At 43.2% G+C, this 23146-nt stretch overlaps 1 protein-coding gene across 1 annotated transcript in view; it reads left to right on the top strand.

The window, feature by feature from the left end:
* CHST9 (carbohydrate sulfotransferase 9) overlaps window positions 1-22709 on the top strand; it is a gene marked incomplete at both ends in the record, with an annotated part of 198225 nt that extends 175516 nt beyond the window's left edge. The window contains 2 exons of the mRNA XM_082667450.1: window positions 4453-4490; window positions 21621-22709. Coding sequence (XP_082523576.1) covers window positions 4453-4490; window positions 21621-22709 — 1127 coding nt within the window. The remainder of the gene's footprint in view (window positions 1-4452; window positions 4491-21620) is intronic.
* Window positions 22710-23146: the final 437 nt, after the last annotated feature.

Here is a 23146-nt window from a genome sequence, read left to right as displayed (position 1 = left end):
GAATGGATAAGGCTAAAAGTAGACTATAGTCCAGAAGTAGACAATGTCAGAAAAGCAGGGAACCAAGCCAGCAAGCTCTTTGGGTGCAGCCAGGGACCAGGCCTGTGTTGGTCACAGTTGAATCCCCAGAGCTTAGTAACCACATGTGACATATGGTAGCTGATCAGATATTTGTTGATTAAGTGACTAAATAAGCCAGATACGACTCTTTCCAATCTTTATTCCCCTTATCCATGTGTTACCAATTTCTCTCAAACATTTCTTCCATGCACTCCTTTGATTTTCCTCGCTGTCTCTCTCTCTCTCTCTCTCTTCCTTCCCGTTTCGACCTCCCTGGTCTAGGCCCCACTCCATCACCTAGTTTACCCACCCACCAAAGCCCCCTATGTATTCTCCAATTGCTCTCCCTACTCTGTCCAGTGTATTCACCAGTTTAATTTTCCTTCATATTCCACCTCTGCTGAAGAAACCGTCATTGCCCGCAGATTGTCTACTGTTGCAAACATAAGGCAATTGACTTGTTTCCAGGTCACCCTGGGCAACAGTATTTCTCCCAAGACCCTCTCCTCTAGTCAGAGCTGTCATTCTCATGATGCCTTCCAAATTCCAGCCATTTCTGAAGATCTGATTCAAGTTCCACCTGCTCATTATTCCGATTCCTACCTCCCAAGGATAGGTCCTATCTCATTTTTTTTTTTAAGTTCTTGTATTCATCCTCTCTCTAAGAATTTGTTCAAACATGCCTATATCCAGAAGATATTCTTAAACTCCATTGAGTAAAAGGCCAATAAAAAATCAATAAGAAGTGTGGTCCTTGGGACTTCCCTGGTGGTCCAGTGGTTAAGAATCCACCTTCCAATGCAGGGGACGTACGTTCGATCCCTGGTCGGGGAACTAAGATCCCGCATGCCGCAACTACTGAGCCCACGTGCTCTAGAGCCCACAGACCACAACTAGAGTGAAGCCCATGTGCCGCAACTAGAGAAGCCCGTGTGCCACAACAAAGAGCCCGCCTGCCACAGTGAAAGATCCCACATGCCACAAAGAAGATCCCGCATGCTGCAACTAAGACCCAAAGCAGCCAAATAAATCAATAAATAAATATTTTTTAAAAATGGGTGGTCCTTGGTTGTTCGTGAGATATTTCTCCATAAGCCAAAAGGGAGGATAAGAGTGGTTGTTGGCAATATTTCTCCCGGAAACCTATTTGTTCCCCAAGATCAGCCACACCGGTTGCTCTTCATTTGTGTTCTCACACGGTGTCATTCATAAAACTCTGTTAAAACACTTAAAATGCAGTGTTGCCACTTATCTCTACTTACCTCTCTCTTCCACTTGACCTTGACCTTGAGGGTGGGTGCCCTGCTGTGTGTGTCTTTGCACACCCAGCATTCAGGTGGTATCTGCCATCTTGAAGGGATCATATTTTTTTAGAATAAATATATTAGACATTGAACTCATACTTTCAATTCATTAAGTTAGGGAAATGCCTGAACAGCTGATGAGTCTAGTTGTGAGGGACGAAAAATGGTCCAGAGGAGCTGGAATCTGAGAAATTTTTATTTCATGTGTTGGGGCCTGCTGTTCAAAATAGACTTGAAACTGCAGATTCTTGCAAATCTGTGCATGGCTGCAGAGGTCTCCTAGCCTCCTGCATTGTCCCATTTTGCTGTGTGTTGGCATTTTTCTGAGGAGCAGATTCGTAGCTGCTCTTGGGTCCTCTTCTTCCCCATCAATCCATCCTCCACCCCACCTCTCAAGTCATCTTTCCCAAAGCTGGTGTCTCACCTTCTTCCCACACCCCTTCCTTCCCACCTGCTGTGCTATGTATGCGTATACTATATAAGCCGCTCAGAATGTCTCACAATTTACCCAAACACACCCTCTCCTTGCCTCTGAGACTCTACTCTTCCTGTCCCAACTCCCTGGAATGCCCTTCTCTCACCCTTTGCCTGCAAAATTCATACTTATTTAATCTTCACAAATCTTGAGAGGGGTAAATACTGTTCACAAATCTTGAGAGGGGTAAATACTGTTAACTCTTTGTTATACATGGCCAAACAGGACCAGAACGTTGAGTAGCTGGCCCTGAATCAAGCGTCTGGTAAATGACAGAGCTGTAAATTAGACGCCAGGTTGTCACCTGCTCCGTTTTCTAGACTCCAGTGGGCTGCTGCGTGATTAGGTTATGATTATTTGATTGTTTGGGCTCTTATTTTTCACTTGAATTCCTTCAGATTTCCTTTGGTTCCTAAGGAAACAGAACTAAGATTTTGTGCTGCTGCTGCCCCTGACGTCACCTCCAGCCTATTCCCCAGGTAGCAACCAGCCCTGAGTGGTCCTCTGAAAATGCACGTCTGACCAAGGCATTCCAGTGCCCCTACTCACATCCTGGGCTACACCCCCTTAATAACTGACTTCCCTCTACTTTGGGGAAGATCATAAATCTCCCCCAAACGGTCTACATGACCATGGCTGTATGTTTCTTGCCTCATTTCACACCATTCTGGCCTCCCCTTACTTTCCTCCGGCCATGCTGGCTTCCTTTCTGTGTTTTGGACCCACTGGCTCTCTCCTTCCTGAATGTTCTTCCCCCTCTTCTTGGACATATTGGTGATTTAATTCAAAAGGCAAGTTTTTTTCCCACAAACCATTAAACAGTCTTCTTTAAACACTCTGCATATTATCTGACAAGGGAAATCTAAATATTAAAATGTATCAAGAGAGTCCGATTGGGCAGTACCATTAAAAAAAAAAATGTAGAAAATTGGTTCTTATTATCTAGAAACTCCAAGATTGGCCCCTGGTATTTCGTGACAGTGACTAGATTTAAGATCCCACTCAACAGAGCCATTCCATTCTCTGGACTCCTTTTTCTTCTACTGCATCCCATGTAACACTTAACCTAGTACTGCACACTTAGTAAAATTTCCAGATATACTTATTATGAGTTGCTCAACTGACTGGTAAATATCACTTATTCATTACAAATCTTTTTTGAAAACAGTTTTGACAGTTTCTTAAACAACTAAATATGCAACTACCATACAACCCAGCAATTGCACTCCTGGGTATTTATCCTAGAGAAATGAAGACTTATGTTCACATAAAAACGTGTACATACATATTGATAACAGCTTATTCACAATAGCTAGAAACTAGCCAGATGTCCTTCAGCAGGTGAATGACTAAGCAAACTTTGGTATATCCTTACCATGGAATACTACTCAGCCATAAAAAGATAGAAACGCACAGGAATGCACATAGCAACCTGGATGACTCTCCAGAGAATTATGGTGAGTGAGAAAATCCTATCCCAAAAGGTTATAAAATGTATGATTCCATTTACATAACATTCTTGAAATGACAAAATGATAGCAATGGAGAACAGATTAGTGGTTGCCAGGAGTTAAGAAGAGGGTGGAGGCGGGAGGACAATGGATGTGACTATAAAAGAGCAACGTGAGGGGCCCTTGTGGTGATGGAAATGTTCTGTGTCTCAACTATGTCAATGTCAATATCCTGGTTGTGATATTATTGTACTATAGATCTTCCAGATGTTACCGGTGTAAAGGGTACAGGGGATCTGTCTGTATTATTTCTTATAAATGCATGTCACTACACAATCATCCTAATTAAAATTTTAAAAGGACACATTGAATAAAGTGTACGTATCACACCAAGACGTTCACAAGCACGAAATAACTGCAGGGCCACAAAATGTCTTCTTTCCTCTCTTTCCTGATGGTTTGTTGGTTATTGATTATTCCTAAGGACTTTTTTCCTTATATGTAAGACACATGACATTGATCACTTTTAGGCTGTTTTCGCAATGACTGAGGTTTATTATTTTAGAGTTTTTATTATTTATACCCCTGTGTTGCTTTTTATATGTTATGTTACTCTGATTTGTTTCTGTCCTGACCAAGATACCATTCATAGGACTGTTGGTTTGTACTTTAGTCTCTGCCAGTACCAAAACATAAGAACGTCTTTATCATCTTCATAGGTCAGAGAAAAGTAGCACCTCTGCCATCCACCACTTTAAATCTCCTCGCCTGGTCCTCAAGGTTCATTGAGTTCAGTGTTAATATTATGCTTGAACAGGTTGTCATTGTTTGTAAACCTCTGACTTTACTGGCTGTGGTTCAAATTTTTCTTTGGTCCTTTCATCTCTTTACCATTTCTCTGCCAAAGTTTACTACATTCTCTGGTATCACCCTTCCCGGATTTCCACTCCATTTTCTGTTATCTTTGCCTAATGTGGTTTATTTCGGTTTTGACTTTTTTCTTCATCCCAATTATTGGAGTGATTATAAATGTCCCTACTGTGATACACATTCTTGCTTGGAGAGTTCTTTTGGAGTTTTGAGTGAGAACAGAGTGAGACCAGTACAGTATTTTATTCCTTTTCGTACTTTCATGTTGAATTTCTTTCTTGCTCTCTTTCAGTGACCAGAGAAAAACTCCAGGACCATATCACCAGCCAGGTATTTCCTCGCTTCTCATAAACTGTAATGTAGAATTCTGCTTTAAAGATTAATAATTATTTGTAAATATTTAGAAGGGAGGGCATTGCTAGTTCTTGGGTATGAGCAATACGCGTGTTATTGGTTCTGAGAACAGATAAACCGATCCTCTGTAAATGATCGTACACTTTCCTTGTCTCCCTCACCTCATTCCTTCCCTCCTCGCCATCCTCCCCAAGGGTGGGAAACAGTGAGAAGTGGGCTCTGCCAGTTCTGACATAAGCATCCGTCGGAGCGTATCATGATCTCTCTTTGATTCTATCATGGCTGCAAATAGATACTTTTATCTGCTTCTCCCTTAACTAAGGTGACTCTCCTCTGTGATTTTCCCAAGTTCTAATTCGCCCAGTCACTCCCTCCCAGACAAGTTAAGAGCTGAACCCTTAGCAGTGGAAACGTACAAGTGGATTTTCCATTCTGGTCTCTGATTTCTACCCACATTTAGCCAGTGTCTTCCTGCCTGCCTCACTATTTCTTATCCATTCTTTTTTGATTAATTTTTTATATTTACCAGTAGATGGAGTCATTCTGTACAACGGTTTAAGGGGTTTGAGACATGTAGCCACACATCCAAACCAAGTCTGGCCTGTCTTGCACCATCCCACCCTCTTCCCACGGGCCAGCTGAGCTAAAGTTTCTCCCAGTGCTGCCTGTGTCACTAGACCCAGGGAAGGCAGACACTGGCCTATGGCAAAACATGCACAGCTTTCATTCATAGACCAGAATCTCCAAGTCTTTTGTTGTCGTTGTTCTCCTCTGGCCTAAATTATAACTCACCCTTGCCAAGGGGAAGAATGGTGCGTCTGCATGTATACCAGTCAAGGGTACATTTTTCAACATCTTCTCCTAATGGGCTTCAAAATAAATTCCAATTCTGGTCCTCATTGTCATTCCAACCGAAGTAAGTTCTAGCTCTACCTAATCTGTGCCAGATGCCCTGTAATTCATCGAGCTTAAAAAATGGTTCATTCATTTGGTTAATATACTATATTGCAAATTCAGTAGGCAAAATTTAAGGCTTATCGGGTACCATTTTTCTTTTGAATAGAATTGTAAATACCGTATTGACTCTTTGTAGCAGCCATCTTAATACTTGAAAATGCCACCCCTGTGCAATGTTGAAGTCAATTAGTCGTTTCAAAGAGTTAATTTGCCTTTTGAACTTGGTCTGTTTAACATTGTATTTCAACTATTTGTGTATACTTAGCTTGGTAAGGCTGAGCAACAGTTAACCAGTAATGTTTATTGCTACCATTTTTATTTATTTAAGTCACAGAGGGAATACCTTTCCTTAGAGAACTGTTTTCTTTATTAACTTAACAAGGTAAAGCAGTTGGTCAAGAAATAAAGACCACTTCTCTGGGGCAGATTTTCATTTCCTGTACTTTCCTTCTTTTTACCCTTGGCTAAACTAATAGAGTAGGTAGACACCAAAATAGAACACCAAATATTTACTTATAATCTTAAACATTGATCTGGTGCCAGATAAAATCATAATGGTTTCCAGTCCCAGTAAGACAGCGAAATTCTTTGGACTTTAGCTTAAGAGGTAAGGGTCTTAAGTATATTAGTTATATAGTCATTCTCAGAACAGATAGTTGTATTGTTCAATCAGTGTCTGCCAGCTGTATTTCTAATTCTACAGTAGAATTTCTATCTTTTCTTCTTCCATGTAGGAAGGCACTCCCCACTCTCAAAAATGTGCCGGGGATACGACTCTACGAGGCATCTTACACTTCTAATTTATCTAAAGTCTGACAAAGAGCTACAAGATGAAGTCCCTTCCTTTTTAATTTCTTTTTTAAATTGAGGTATAATTGACATATAACATTATATTAGAATCAACATAATGATTCCATATTTCTGTACACTGTGAAATGATCTCCATAGTAAGTCTAGTTACCGTCTGTCACCATCCAAAGTTACAAAACATTTGTTTTCCTCGTGATGAGGACCTTTAAGATTTACTCTCTTAGTAACTTTCAAATATGCAATATGCTAAGATTGACTATAGTCACCATGCTGTCCATTACAGCCCCAGGACTTATTTGCTTTATCACTGGAAGTTTGTACCTCTTGATCTGCCCTCCCCTTCTGCCCCCCAAAGAATCTGGCTCTTGGAAAACCTTTATGGACACTCACTTTGGATAATCAATAGTGTTCTTTATCAGAAAGGCATGGAAAATAGAGCACTGGTGAGCGTTCATCTTGCCCCGAAATCCTTCCCACTGGGCACTATAGATTGTGTAATTAAATTGAAATTGAAAATCAAGTCCTTTTTTCTTCTTCCATGAAGCAAGCTACGAGTTGCACGACAACGTGAGAAATCAGAGCTGGAGCGGAGGGAGGGTTCTAGCCTGCTGGCCGATAGCCAGCGTGCATTTTTAGCCCACAGCTACTTTACCACACCTGAGCTCTGAGAACAAACAACTATTTGAGTTCTCTGGAGCGCACGCCGAATTCTTTCCTGTGTAACTCACTGGGGAGATTAGTATGCTATTTTAAAGTAATCTGTTAACGCAGTCTGTTTACGGGAAGAGGACAAAAATGAGCAGTGAACCGCTAGGCAGCTCACGTCCCAGAATGAGATGAATGCATGACCCATTTTTTTCAGCTGTCCCTTTGGCAGTTCATTGCTGCAACGATTTCCTCTCCGAAAAATGTGCCTTGTAGAGATGAAGTCTCCTGTAGGTTTTTCTGAATCATTTTGACTACGATAGATTAAAGATAATACCTTAAAATACTACCAAACATACCTTCAAAATCAAATTAGCATATTGTCAGTACGAGAATGGGAATACTGAATGTAAAAACTTTTGACTTCAGTTTTGGAAACTGCCTTCTTACATGGTAGGCAATTTAAACCTGTAGTAAATGAATACCTTCTGTTTATGCCTTTCAGGATAGTAGATCACTGGAACCCGTAGCGAATTAATAGTTTGTTTTTAAACAGCTAGTTGCTGAAGAGGGATACCGAACCTGGGGCTCGGTTTCTCGCGGGCGGGATGTGCGTGCTGCGGGGGGACGTCCCCAGTTCTGGTGCTGGTCGTGAGAAAGGCTCGCCTTCGCTGATTGGCCGGTTCAGAGAGAGCCAACGCCATTGGCGGGTGTGACAGCTTCTGGAGCTGTTTCCTGAGACTGCTGCAACAAACTCTCACCAACTGGATGCTCTCAAACACACTAATGTGTTGTCTCTTGGTTCCGGAGGCTAGAAGTTCAAAACCAAGGTGTCGACAGGGCCAAGTTCTCCCTGAAACCTATGGAGGCGGGTCCTTCCTTGCCTCTTTGCTGGCTTCTGGTGACGCCGGCAATCCCTGGGGTCCCATGGCTCGTAGCTGCGTCTCTTCAGTCTCTGCCACTGTCATCGCGTGGCAGTCCTCCCTGCGTGCCTCTTCTCTTCTAATAAGGACACCAGCCATATTGGCTTAGGGCCCACCCCCATGACCTCATCTTGATGACATCTGCAAAGACCCCCTTCCCAAACAAGGTCACACTCACAGGTACCAGGAATGAGGACTTCAATGTATCTGTGTGGAGGACACAATTCATCTCATGCCAGGCTGGAAATTTTAGAGTCATCCACCACTCCATGTCTCCCTCTGACCAGCCAGCACTCGATGTGCTCTCCATAGCCCTGTCCAATCCAGCTCCTCCGCCACCGCCCAGCCCTTGGCCTCTGCTGCCCCCAGGCCCTCATCTCGTTTGCTCTCTATGGTGACTCCATACGGCTCTCCCACTGCTTCACCGCCATCCCATTCATCTTGGATTCTGTTCCACTTTACTTTCTGAAATACCAGTCACCTGGCACCTCTGCTGAAGAACAATAACTAAACAGAAATGCCTCCCCCATTTGTAGCAGTGATTATTAGCGCTGCATGTGCATATAATCACCCTGGAGCTTTGTTAGCACAGATCCTGAGACCCGCCGCCCCCAATGTCACATGCACCCCCAAGAAATTCTGGGCCAGGGGTTGGGTTCAGACAGGGCCTCACTATTAGACCAGGCCAAGAGGGCTCATGTGCTTTCGAAGGCCTTGAGCAACACAGGCACAGAGAGACAGACACTTTTTTTAAAAAAATATTTATTTATTCATTTATTTTTGGCTGTGTTGGGTCTTCGTTTCTGTGCGAGGGCTTTCTCTAGTTGTGGCAAGCGGGGGCCACTCTTCATCGCGGTGCGCGGGCCTCTCACTGTTGCGGCCTCTCTTGCTGCGGATAACAGGCTCCAGACGCGCAGGGTCAGCAGTTGTGGCTTACGGGCCTAGCTGCTCGGCGGCATGTGGGATCCTCCCAGACCAGGGCCCGAACCCGCGTCCCCTGCATTGGCAGGCAGATTCTCAACCGCTGCGCCACCAGGGAAGCCCGACAAACCCTTTTTTTTTTCTCTCCAGCCTCATGTTTTAAAGTTTGATGACCAATTGAGCACACACAAAATGTTGGAGAGGGATAGAGCAGCTGAATTGGACACTCTGGTCCTTTGGGGTGAGGTTGGGCTGGGGGATAAAAGACCAGCCTGTGCCCTTTGAAACCAGAGAAAGAAAAGCTTTAGTTTCAACATAGCCACGCCCCATGCCCCATCCCGCATAGCTGGAGGATGTGTAGGCAGAGGGCGTTCCTCAGCAACAGTACTTCCACCCTCCCTCTGCTTGGGAGTTGGATGCAGTGGGCAGGTGTAATTCTGGGCAGTACTTAGAGCTGCCTGGCAATCCCAGGTGAGAAAAGTGAGGCATGAGGTGAGGGAAACTGCCCTTCCCCGGAATCCTGTGAGCTTTACTGAATCATCCCATCCTTGACAGGGGCAGGTCCAGACACTGCCCAGGAGTCCCCAGCTGTGTCTAGTTTCTGGCCTGTCCTCCTCCTGAAGGTCCATTGGGCCACTCAGGCCTCTGTGGCAGGGTGGCCCTCAGGCAACAGGGCTTCTTTAGCTTCTAGGCCCAGAGCAGTCCTTTGGGACAGGCTGCAGACCACGGGTGGAAACAAGGACGGGGTCTTGTGTATCGCTTACTTTAAAACTTCTGAATATTTAGACATACAGAGTGTGGGCTTCCATTCATCCTCTTGCTCTAGGCCCTGTAAATGTTGAGGATGATCCTGACCAGACATCTACAACTTAAAAACTCAACATGTGATTCCAATAAGAAGCCAAGATGGAACCCACTCACCTCTTGTCTATAGGATAAAATTCAAACCTGTGAGTACAGAATCCGAAGTCCTATGATCTCCATTGGAGAGCATGCACCCCGCCTCCCTAGACTTATTTCCCATTCTGCTCCTTTATGTAAAACTAGTGTGTCCTATTTAAAACTGTTCTACCAACATACTCACACCTTTCTCTGCAGGTACAAAATTTACTCATATTCCAAGACCTCACTCCAATATCACCTCTTCCATGAAGCTTTCCTCATCACAGAGCTAAGAGTAATCTCTCCTTCTTCTGTGCACCTATATTATTTTTTCTGCCCCTTTGCTATAGACCCTTGCATTTTCTACTCTATATTCTAATTTTGGATATTCCTATGTGATTTTGTAACTAGATAGTATTGTCCCAAAGGGAAGATGTAATGTTTGACTCATTTCTGTGTTCACTGTTAGACCTTGCACATCATAGGCATCCAACCCATTCCTGGTCCATTGTAAATTCTTCCACTCACTAAATTATTATCCTAGAAACCAGAGGAACTGCTGGTTGTGGGCAGGCTGCTCCCTGGACCCTGGACCGCTCACACCTGGTGTGCCATTGACTCTTATAAGGCAGGAACTAGGTGTTGTCCTTTGCCCTCCCAAGTGAGGGGTCTAAACCAGAAACAGAAGACACAGCTAAGGCTGCACGTGGTCTCTATGAATAATGGTCACACAGCTGGGGAATGAAAGAATCAAAGGGCAGGGGGACCCACACCTTTATTTCACCCTTATGTCCACATGCCATAACTGCCTGTAGAACGCTGAAGCATTTGCTTGGGTCAAGACTTGGCACCTGGTTTTTTTTTCTCGAATGTAAACTTGGAAATGTCATTCACCGCCGCCTTTTCAGTGTAGCGTGAACTTTACAACTTCTAAATTTAAAGTGGGATTGCATTACCTTGCACTATTCTTATCAAAATGACCATGCACTCAAAGAGAAAACTTTGACCTAAAGAGAGTTTCTCTCGGCAGGTTCAGCATGAATAGAGCTAGTAAAGATCCCATCCCCCTCATTCTCTTTTAAGATTACCTTCTAGAACTGGGAGTTGTGCTTTTAAAAAGCTACCCAATTTATGAGTCTTTTTCAAATGCTTGAAAGCAAGACTGAAATGATCCAGAAGTGGTGGCACTAACGGTGGTTAACAAAGAAGGATTTGTAAAAGATGGGCTTTATTAAAGGTCAGAAGGCTTCATAACTAGAAGATACTCAGGTCTAAGTGTCAAAGGGCTGGCACTCGCCTCTTTATTCGGAAGCCAAGAAAGTTAAAACGTTGTATAAGGATGTCTATGGAAAAAGACAATAGACAGTAGTCTCTGGAAATATATTGTCATGACAAAGGGAGGGAGGAGAAGACAAGCCCTAGGGTGTTTTAAAAGCGTGAACACCAAGAGGAAAATAATGGTCTATTAGCCTCACTGCGAGAGCTGTTAGCAATCAAATATGCAGATAATTCTCACTTAAGTATTCCCACTCAAGATCATTCCCACTCAGAATGCTTCTGAATAATCGTGACCAAGAGTTTTGCTAGTCATGTAATGCGCCATCTCATTTATTTGTCACAGCAACCCCAAGAGGATGCGTATTTTAATCTCCTTTTTATACAGGTGGAAACTCAAGCTTGAAAGATTTAGTAATTTTTCAGGTCCTGCCATGCTTAGCACTAAATTAATAATAATAATAGCATTATTATTGTTTAATAAACTTTCTGTGTGTAGGCATTATGATAAGTTTTACATAAAATTATCTCATTTAAACCTCACAGCCGTAACCTTGGGAGGCAGGTACAAATCAAGGGAATCAACGTTAGTGAGGTTAAATGCCTTGCCCCAGATCACATACCAGGATGGAAGCAGGCAATCCAACCCTACCGTGTAGGCACCAGCCACTGTTCCCTGCTGCTTTAAATATCCTTATTTAAAGGCACACACGTGTTGAGTGGCAGAGCTGGAATCTGAATCCAGGTGGATGGATCTCATTGTGAAATCCTTTCTCTTCGCTATTGTGCTGTCCTACTACTTGTTCTGGAAGTTCTTCTATTAATTAAATGATCCCACTTATGACCACCCTAACCAGTACTCCAATCTTAACACCAGCACTGAAGCAATTGGTTGTGAGAGTCTAGAATACAGATATTTATGATGTGGTAGGTCCTTTTTAAAAAACATTTTAACTATCAAGATAGCATGTATTGGGCTTCCCTGGTGGCGCAGTGGTTGAGAGTCCGCCTGCAGGGGACACAGGTTCGCGCCCTGGTCCGGGAAGATCCCACATGCCGTGGAGCGGCTGGGCCCGTGAGCCATGGCCGCTGAGCCTGCACGTCCGGAGCCTGTGCTCCGCAACGGGAGAGGCCACAACAGTGAGAGGTCTGCGTACCGCAAAAAAAAAAAAAGAAAGAAAAAAAATAACAAGTAGTGGTCATTAATACAAGGCCAATTATGTAGAATCCGTGCTATATGAATGGTTTTGGCCCCTCAGGGCAGATCCCATGGGCATCCCTGATATTGTGTGTAGACTTTTGTGTGTATCTGAATTTGGCTGAGGAAACAGTCCTCATCAGAACTTCAAGAGTGAAAGAAAGTGTGCTGGAGAGTTTTTCTACCTCTCACTAGAGAAAGAAGGTGATCAAACCTATCTCTTTGATTATGCATAAATTAAAACCAATTTTATTGAAACTTGCTTTTGTACAGTTTTTTAGCACTTATCAGAGAACAAATTTCTGGGAAGGAAAAGATGCACAGACAAGTAGTGAAAATCCATAGTACCAGTGAGGATCCCACTGAAAGCTACCTTGCTTCATTTTCCTTAATGTGGAAAAAGTTATTATCCATAGAAGTCTTATGTTATATTCTGTGGTCGATCATCAAACAAGGGTGGAATAAACAAGATTATTCACTGTTTCATCACTGGTATGTGCCTTTACTCAAAATGTATTAAAAGGAAATATTTCTGTCATACCATTACTGGATAATTCAATTAGGCCAATGTTCTGTGGATGCGGAATAATGTAATTTACTATGTTGACTAATTAGCCAATCAGATTTCTCTCATTTTCTAAGGCAATGGATTGACTAAAATGTGACCATAAACAAAATAGATTTTATTAGGCATAATCTGCTTTGTAAACAAATGAAATTAATTCTTTGCCTGACCTAAAGCTTTGAAAATGAAAGACCAAAATTGAACACATGCTTCCAATTTTGGTTCTGTTACTAAGATGACACAGAATATAAAAGTTACAATTCAACTTCCCCTCAAGTATTTCATACTTGAGACTAAATGACTCTTAGAAATATGTTCATCAACAGATGGGAGCCACTTATGGCCTCATAAACTCCAAAGCAAGTGAAATTATCTCAGCGAAATAGAAAGATTACAAGAAAGCCTCATCTGCTTATCTCAGAGATGATTCATGCATTGCATATCGGCTCAATGGTGCAATGAATATTGACAGATAATCGCCCTTCTTCATGCAAGAGAAATCCTGAAAAAACGAATGCTCGGGATGCAGGTTTGTCATCAGTCAGTAAGCAATTTCCACACATACCCTGTGTTTTTCCTTTTTACTGCTTCTCCACTGATACCAGCCACCAGCCTCTCTCTGGGCTACTCTGTTTCCACTCTTAACGGCCCCCAGTCCATTCTCCACTTGGCCAGCAGAGTGAGCTTTATAAAATGTGCTTCACATCATGTTATCCACCGTATAAAACTTCCAGTGGCTCATATTACACCTCTGATAAAACCCTGCATCTTTCCCATGACCTAAATCCTAAATCTTAAATTCTCCGTGGCCTGGTATTCCTACAGCATGTCGTCCTGCCCTTCTCTTTGATTTCTTCTTGAGTCCCCAGGCCCTTTGCACTGACACAACAACCATCTGCCCTCTGTCCCTCCGCTTGACCAGGCTCATTCCCCTTTGAGGGCCCTTTACCCTCGTTGCACCAGCCTGCAACACTCCGCTCCCAGAACTGGGGTTTCTCCTTGTCATTCAGATCTCTGCTCAACTAGCTTCTCCCAAATAGATCTTCCCTAGACACCTGGTTCACGGGGTCTTCCCACTCTCCACCTGCCACTCATGCTCTGCCACATCGCTGTGTTTTAGTGTTTGCATCACACGTATCATCATCAAAATTTTTGTTCATGTATCTGTTCATTATCTATCTTCACCCACAGGAATGTAAGTACCATGAGAACAGGACCCTTGTCAGAGTCGTTTGCCCCTCTGGCCCCAATGCCATTAAACAGGGCACATATTAGATGCGCAGAATAAATACCCATCAAATGAATGCCTCGCTTGATCCTGCTCGCAGGCTATGACAATAGTCTGGGTGTGAAAAAAAAATGTGTCTAAGTGATACATTGATAGTGGGAATGAACAGTTTAGAGAAAAAATGAATAGAGTTTGGTGTCTGAGTATGAGAAGCGAATTAACAATCTCAGGCAAAGATTAATGCAAGGTCCCCAGGGTTACTGCAGGAAGGTGATACTCTTGGCAGAAATGTAAAAGTTGTGGTTCAAAGCCACACTTAATGAGTATATGCTACATGGCAGGCATTGTGTATTTGTTCCATTCATTTTTCACAACTCCATAAAGTCGGCATCATTATCTCTCTTTTATACATGGGAGGCTGAGTCAACTACCCCAAGCTGATTGGTTAGATATCTTATTCCAGTGAGTGAGGTTGATTTGGTAGAAAGTACTAAGTTAAGGTCAGTTGAAAGTTGCAAGTAAAGCATGAATAAGAGTAAAAATTTACTAAGTCTGGTCTCCTTCCCATTTCACAAGTTGTTGGGCTGAAATAGGTGTGAGATGTGTGTCTCACAACCTACCTTGGCACTCACGGGTTCTTTTGCAAATTGGTCTGAGCACCTGTAGACCACCACGATTGTCTTCCTCGTTCTGTAACCATGCGGGGCTGGGGGCTGGAAATACCTTGAAGAAGACACCCAACAGGAAACTGACTGGATGGAGGTAAGAGATGAGATCAGTAGAGCAGAATGATACCAGTTACCTTGGAGACAAGCACCTGGAGGGTGATAAGACCCCAGAGAAATTAACCAGGATGCAATACACAAAACTTTTTGGTTTCTGTCTTTTGGGCCAACCATCTGCTAAGGTACTAACCTAGAACGTGGAAACTAGACTTTGCTGAAAATTAGTTCTATACTAGGGTCCTGAGGAGACGCGGTCCTGCTGATGAATCTGGGGCGGTAGAAGATGCTTGCGACGCAGCACTCAGGGGTCCTATTACTCACAGCAAGAAACGGACATTTTTTCCTCAGCGTATAAATCCCCATGGAGACGGAGTCATAGAGCTAGTGTCTTGCTGATAAAAAGCCATGGGGACCAGATGCACTGGTCACTGGGAGTTCATCAGGGATTGAAAGATACCTTCAACTTCCCTCCTTTCATCCCTGATCCAGACACACATCTCAGAAGTACTCACATATTATGTGTTTTCCCAGATTTGCAGCCACTGAAATACCAAGATATAAAATAAGTTCTCTTGAAAAGGCCACCGGGGATGGAGTGAAGACATCATCACTCCATAAGCACCAAGTCTGGATAGATGTTTCTAACAGGAGTGTAGAAGCAGGAGAGGAAATAAAGACACCATGAAAATAAGGAGCTTTGTTCTGAGGCATAAAAGCTGAGCTGATGATCACAATTTCTGTGTGGTTTATGCAGCATAACAGGAAACCCAAAGTCCAGGCAACACTGGCTCAAATCACGGTTTTCTAGAAACAAGAGCCCAGTACCCCCTCGGCCATGCTGATTATTTGGGACTGTCCAATAGAGCATCTGTTCTTGGTACCCAACATATGTAGTTTAAATTGCAGAAGAGAAGCAACCAAAAGTTTGGCAATGGCCACTGCACACTCTAGAGCTGACTGCAGCACATGTGGCCATCTCAGTGTAGCTCGGTACAAAGGATAGTGTTCACGCGGACCAAAGGGCAAGGAAACAGATTACAGATGTGATGGCACTGAGAGCCCTGTAGAGTGAACATGTGCCGTATGGTAAGAAACACAAGGTTTGGAGCCAGACAAGCCTGAATTTTAATCCCAGCTCTAGGAGTTGCCAGTCGTAAGACACCAAGTAAGTTTAATGGAAACGTGATCGTAACCACCTGACAGAGGTGGGGTGAGGATTAACTCGTTGAAGCAGTGCCTGGAACACGTGAAGCGCTCTGTCGCTGTTCATCCCAAACCCACCCTCACCACTCATCCTCTCCCTACGGCCTTGGTCCAACAGCTGTGCTTTAACTAAAGGAGGCCGGAGCCCTGACAGGGGCCAAGACATGAAAACCAACCCTCCCAGCCAAATGGTATAAATACATCCTTCCCTGCCCAGGAGGGAGCGTGCTCTGGACCTGGGAATCTCAGTATATAGGCCATGAGTTGCAGGTGAGGCAAGAGTCTTCCCATTGGTCAGAGAACTGATCCAGAATTGCGCGCCTTTTCTTTGGTTTTCACAAGCGCGTGGTGCCTCAAATTCACGCACTTTCATCTTGTTACAGTATGGGCTGTAGTCTGGTTGCTAGTGGTTGCAGTTATGGGCGACCCTAAGAAAATCCCCTGGATGAAGCCTGAGACTTCCTTCCCCCTACTGTGGGCAGTTTTCTCTTGTGTGGGGAGTAGATGGAGTTAATAGACTGTGATTGTATTTCTGAGCAAGGTACGTCAAGATATGTTTGCTCCTTACAAGAAACAGATTATAGAATCATAGTGAGGAAAGGGGGTTGATGACGCAGTGTCTGCAGGACCTTTAGAGAATTATGCTTGCCTGCTTGCTTGATGATAGCTGTGTCTCTGTAAATAGATTAGGCAGGATCCTGTCCATCAGTGTCTTGATATAAGAGAATTGTGGTCGGTCAACACGAGCCCTGCCATTGTCACTACCACTCTCCCAGTTGGCGTTGTGTTCCCAGGGCTCAAGTAACCTTGGACCGGTAAGTAATGGGTGGGGAAGAAACAGTTCCCCAGGTAAATGCTGCTTCCTGGGACTGGAGCTCTGCCTAAAGAAAAGAACAGGAAGGATTGGACTGTCCCTGGCTCCTCCCTCCCCCCTTCTTACCCCACTTCTCCATTCGCACAGTTGCACTTACTGAGGCTGGGCTGCAGGGGGCAGGCAGCCCTCTGTGATCTTCCCATGTGCAGCATGGGCTCATTCTGTACCAGCTCTGGGAAATGAGGTTGTACAGACCCTGAAGGCTCCCAGCCTCAGGCTAAGGGATCAGGACAAGTGGCACTCATACCTGGCCTTGAGAAGAAAGGGAGACCAAAAGGAGTTGGCTGTGGCCACTGATACTTCTCAGTAGCCATTTCAACGACATCTTGAAACAAGCTGTCATCTTCAGGAGAAATTATCTATCTTGGAAACCCTCAAAAAACTTCAAAATTTATTATTGATAAAATAATATTCTTAAAATGAAAGTGATAAAATGTATCTTAATGCATGAAGAGATAAGACTTTGCAAATATATGCTGGATCATCACTTTGTTTTGTCAGTCATCTATTCCCTCTGACCCCCTCTGACCCGCCCCCCCACTCTACTCCTCCTTGCCGCTCTGTCTTGCTTTGCTGGGAGCTTATGTCATACATTCTTCCTTTGCGTTCTTTCTCAGCCTGAAATCCTGAAAAGAAATCCCTCTCAGCGTGACCCCAGGTTCCCCAGGGCACAATCTGGTGCCCCAGGCCACCCTCCCATCCTAGCGCGGGCCCATGATAGCACCAAAGAGTGAGTCGCCTGCTCTACACTGAGAGGGTTGGGCCGACACTGAAGAGGCAGCCCTGAGTAAAGCCGTGTTGTCAAATATTGCAGGCGACCTAAGCCAGAGGGGTGTGTGTGTCACTCAAAGGTGCTGACACAGGCGAATCTGATCTGGGACTGGAAGATGCTTAACCAGATAAGACAAATGGAGTGTATCCTGCCAGCGTCACTGCTGCTCTCACAGTTGGCATGGCTGTCTCAGGGCTCAAGTCGCTCAAGTAGTGGATGGCGAAGAAACAGGTCCTTGAGTGTATGCTGCTTCCTGGGACTGGGTTCTCACCTGTGCTGAAGCCCCGTGTGCCTTAAACAAGTTAAATGAAGAGACTGAAGTCAAATGTATGAGCAATGAATTTTTCCCTTGCGTAGTGATCTCCCCAGTCAAACCAGTGACTGGAAAGTAGCTTGGGGAACAGGGACCTCCAGCAAAGGGAAGTGGGTGAAGGTGAAGGGTATTTCATCCGGTCCGTGTGAGGCCTGATGTGACACCCTGCCTACAATAGAGCATTTGTCTCTGCTTACTGAAATATTCATGTCCACCATATGTGGAGCCTTTCTCTCCTGGATGGTATGAGATGAACTCTTACTTTTTACTTTCCTTTGCTATGCTCCGGTTCAGTGGACCCCAAATGCCATTATTGCCTGTGGAGTACCTGGGGAGCTTGTCTCAATTAGAGTCAGGACCCCATCCCCAGATTCTTTTTGGGGTGTCCTCAGTGATGTCTAGGAGACCAGATAGCTGGCAAGCCTCCAGGAGTTACCAGGCCGCACTGAGTGACTTTGAACCAATCTGACTTCGCAGGCAGGTAAGGCTCCCACCTACATGCCTACTGTAGCATGAGCAGTTCTACCTGTGCCTGTTTTATTTGTCTTCTCTTCTGCCAAAGATTTGTTTGAATACAGATTTTCGGCACCTTAAAAGAATCGGTCAATTATTTATCTAAGTTAACCTTGATCTTCTGATTAGCACTGTTTTTCTTCGACAAGGTCATAAAACAACTGCTTAGAGGCCCATCATTAAATTGTAATCACATTCACTCAATTATTCATTGGTCATCTTCTATGTGTCAGGCAACGTGCTAGGTACCAGAGATCCAACAAAGAACAAGAAAGATTAGACTTCTGCAGTCATATTCTAGTGCAAGAGATGTGGATGGGGTGAAAATAGACAACTTAGAAGTAAAACAATCATTTCATATTGTGATAAATGCTATGAGCAAAATAAGCAGGGTTCCGTGAGAGAAAATCTCGGAGGGGAACATAATTTAGACAAAGTAGACAGGGAACAAATCCCTACAGAGGTGACTTCTGAGCGCCACCAGGCATGCTGGCTGCTAAGAGCTTGAATAACATAGTGACAAGTGGTCATAGAATTGCAAAACTGGAAGCAATGATGTACTGGAAGGTTAGACAATGAGGGTCAGAGAGATGATGGAGGGGGCGCAGCCTCTGTCAGTGGCAAGGTCCATGTGAAATGGAGAGACTTCTACGAAAGGCAAGATCGTCAAGAGAGCAGAGAGTTTATTGGGTGTCGGAGTCACTACACGTGATGACAATAGTGGAGATGAAGAAGCAGAGTCTGAGCCGGGAGCTAAACTCTTCAGTGCATGAAGATGAAAGGTCAGTGAGAAAAGCAGGTGACAGCATGGGGAGAGGAAAAGGGAGGTTGAGCAGGACACACGTGCTTCACAGAAGCAGGAGGGTTTTGCTGGGGGGTGTCCTGGAAGCCACAGGGAAGGACAAGGAAATAGCTCCCTATCTTCTAGCCTGAGGGACAAGCTGCCCAAAGAATTGAAGTTTCATCTACTTGAAAAAGTGCAAGGGAAGCAGAGGTTTGGGGGCCATCCAGGTTTCATTAGAAAAAGTCATGGAAAACAAACATTCCAGAAGTCTCCGGAGATTAAAGAGGAATTTGATGACCACAAGCTGAAGATCCAGAGAGCACAGTGGAAGGCTGATTTCGTTTTCCTTTTTGTTAATGGGGCAGGGAGAGAATTAACTGGGGCATGTGTAGAGACACGCAAATAACATTCTGGATAATAATGGACAACCAGCGATCCTTGAAATTCACTAGGTCGCTGGGATAGAATACTATTATGATGAAGACTGCTATTAAAACCATAATAGCAATTATTATCTATAGTTGGAGTTGTTGAAGAAGTAGCAGCAGAAGTGTACTGGCAGTTTGATTTCAGGGCTGTGCTAAGCACTTCCCAGGCTGTCTACCAATAACCCCATGATCTTTCGAACCTCAAGTCAAATTTTACATTATATGTGAAAGTTTTACAGACTACAAGTTGTTGATCAGGGGTAAAGAGGGATTCAAGGCTTTCAAGTCACCCTGGCAGTCTCTGAGAAGACCGCAGACAAATGCTTTTAGAGTTGAAACCCCAAGTAGTTGGCTCAGTGGTGTGGAGGAGCTTGGAGGCTGTTCTATGGGGCTACGCAAGTTGGTGTATGGTGATCAGGGGTTACGTAGTCAATATTCTTCCACTAGAAAGAAGCATCTCTCCTTAAAGCTCAGCTGGTGGAAGGACTGTGATGCCTGGAGGTGGTTCCATACACAGTGCTTCATTGCTCTTTTGCTCAATTTGCTAGAAAATTCCTAATCATCCTTGAAGACCTAATTTGACTGATACATTCATTCCTTCATGTAACAAATATTTGAGAGCAACAACTAGAGACTACAGACCGTTCTTGACCCTGAGGACATAATAGTAAATAGGTCTATATCTATAGCTATCTACCTCTGTCTCTCTATATATACACATCTCCTCTAGGAAACGTTCCCCAGCACTTCCTCCACACCTAGGCTGGTGGCCCTATGCTTTACTCCCCCAGCACATCATTTATTCATTCATTTTTCCAATACCATGCTGACAACCCTACATGTATAGCCTCAGTCCAGTCTTCTCAACCATCTCTTTCTAGTCTAAGTGAGATCCTATTACTTCACTGCTCAGAACACTCCAAAGCCTCTGTAGTTTATCCAGAGTAAAAGTCAAGGTTCTTACAAGTTTTGTCACTATCAGAGGATGCCACCTTGTAAACCCCATCTCCCATGTCTTCCTTTATCCAGTCACTTCCGAGAGTTGTAGGAAGGATATAGTCAGATGAAGAGCAGACAGTAAATGGGTTGATTCATCCCACTGACAAGAGAAGTAAATTCTCATTCCACTTTTGATACAATTTTATGCAGCAGGACATCAAGTAGACTTTCGGTTTCCGTAGTCTTTCTTCACTTGGGAAAGAGGGAAGGGCTCATACATGGATGAAATTGTATGATAACATGATTATAGTTATGAAATTATTGTGAGAAATGAATTTAGAAAAATAAAACATTTTCCAAGGGAAAATAATATATATCACTTTTTGCAAGTGCTTGGAAAACTGAAGCGGTCACCAGAATTTTATAATTGGCCTTGCTACAATTTTAAGTTGTAATTTATTACTTTGAACTGTTCTGTGCATTACAGAATGTCCCCCAAAACAACAAAAATTTCAATCCAAATACAGCTACATTTTGTATCTACATTCAGATGCATTAAATCAATGCTCGAAGGTAACACACTCCTTAATAGGGCAAGAATCGTTGACCTACAAAATGATGGAGTTATATTTTATTGCATTACAGGCAGAGCTCAGATAGAAAATTCAGGGCCTTTTTCCTTTCTTTCTTGTGTATACCTTTTTTCTTTTTTTTTTTTTGCGTTTTGTAAGATTATATAATTGATACCCACAGATGCACAGTACAAAAACAATAACAAACTTACTATGATCATAGATTCAAATCAATAACTAGTAGTTTTATCCCAATAATATTCAGATAGTTTAGTATGAGAGTATTAATGTAATGCAGCACATGAACATCAAATGAATATCATAGTAGCCCAAATATATATACTATGAAACGTGAAGCTTTGGTTCAAAGTGATGCATGGGTACCACTTTCATCGTTACGTTTTCTATGAAGAAGCTTATTACAAAATGTATATTCCACATGCTTTGCTAAATTGTTCTGGCAGCTTACACGAAATGTGTGCCCCTTGATAGCATTTTAAAATAAATATTTTAAGTTCCTTATCAAATACCCACATTTGTGAATGTGCTTTCAACATTTCCCCTTCTCTATTTTAACAGAACCCCAAGTCCCACATGTCTGAGGATCCCAAGAATAAAGAGGAAAATCTACTCAACTCTGAGAGGCCTATCAGGGTCTTCACAGAGAACAACCACTCCCAAGGAGAGGCTCAAGTTTTGAGTAGGATCACAGGGTCACCAACAATTCAGTTGATTGAAAAACATCAAGGGACTAAGACCCTTTTCAGGAAGTTCAGCGAAATGAATTGGCCGGTGGACATTCGCCCTTTAAACAAAAGTTTAGTCACAGATAGCAAATGGAGGAGAATTGATGCAACTCAAGAAAAACGCAGGTCTTTCCTTCAGGAATTTTGCAAGAAGTACGGTGGGGTGAGTCGTCCTCAATCCCATCTTTTTCACATGGTCTCCAGGATCTATGTAGAAGATAAACACAAAATTTTATACTGCGAAGTACCAAAGGCTGGCTGTTCCAACTGGAAGAGAATTCTGATGGTACTCAACGGATTGGCCCCCTCCGCGTACAACATCTCCCATGATGCTGTTCACTACGGGAAGCATTTGAAAAAGCTCGACAGCTTTGACTTAAAAGGGATTTATGCTCGTTTAAATACCTACACCAAAGCTGTGTTTGTTCGTGATCCCATGGAAAGGTTAGTGTCTGCATTTAGGGACAAATTTGAACACCCCAATAGTTATTACCATCCGGTATTTGGAAAGGCAATTATAAAGAAATATCGGCCGAATGCCTGTGAAGAAGAATTAAATAATGGATCTGGCGTCAAATTCAAAGAGTTCATCCACTATTTGCTGGATTCCCACCGTCCAGTAGGAATGGACATTCACTGGGAAAAGATTAGCAAACTCTGCTACCCATGTTTGATCCACTATGATTTTGTAGGAAAATTTGAAACTTTGGAAGAAGATGCCAATTACTTTTTACAGCTGATTGGGGCTCCAAAAAGGCTGAAATTTCCCAACTTTAAGGATAGGCACTCTTCTGATAAAAGAACCAATGCTCAGGTGGTGAGACAGTATTTAAAGGATCTGACTAGAACTGAGAGACAATTAATCTATGACTTTTATTACTTGGATTATTTGATGTTTAATTATACAACTCCATTTTTGTAGTGTGCATTCATTTTCTAACACCCTGGATGTACTTCATGACGATGGCCTCAAATCAGCTAGCTGTAATTTTCCTATAATTCTCTCTATGAGATAAATTTAACTAAGTGCAGTTGTCTTGGTTTAATGAAGGTTTTTTACCAAAGAGTATGAAACCAATTGGCACAAAGTTATAGGAAAATTACCACAGAGACATGTAAACAACTTCAGTTGCTCTAAAATGTTTGGAAAAGAGCTGCTTTTGCATTATGGATTGTATTATAGAAGCAATAACCTAGCCAGCTGCTACATTAGGTACAACTGCCTTTTGCAAGGGCAGGAAAAGCGATCTAAAATGGCATGAGCGTATGCCTCCATCCTGGGATCTGTTGTCTAAAGTGCATGGAGGTATTTTTAGCGGTCTGTGGCATATGAATCAAATGTTGCCTAGTCTTCTTACA

This window comes from Grampus griseus (assembly GCF_964374135.1).
Source record: "Grampus griseus genome assembly, chromosome: 12".
Classification (NCBI taxonomy): domain Eukaryota; kingdom Metazoa; phylum Chordata; class Mammalia; order Artiodactyla; family Delphinidae; genus Grampus; species Grampus griseus.
The sequence above is the reverse complement of the archived record's forward strand: the minus strand, read 5'-3'. Positions and strand labels throughout refer to the sequence as shown.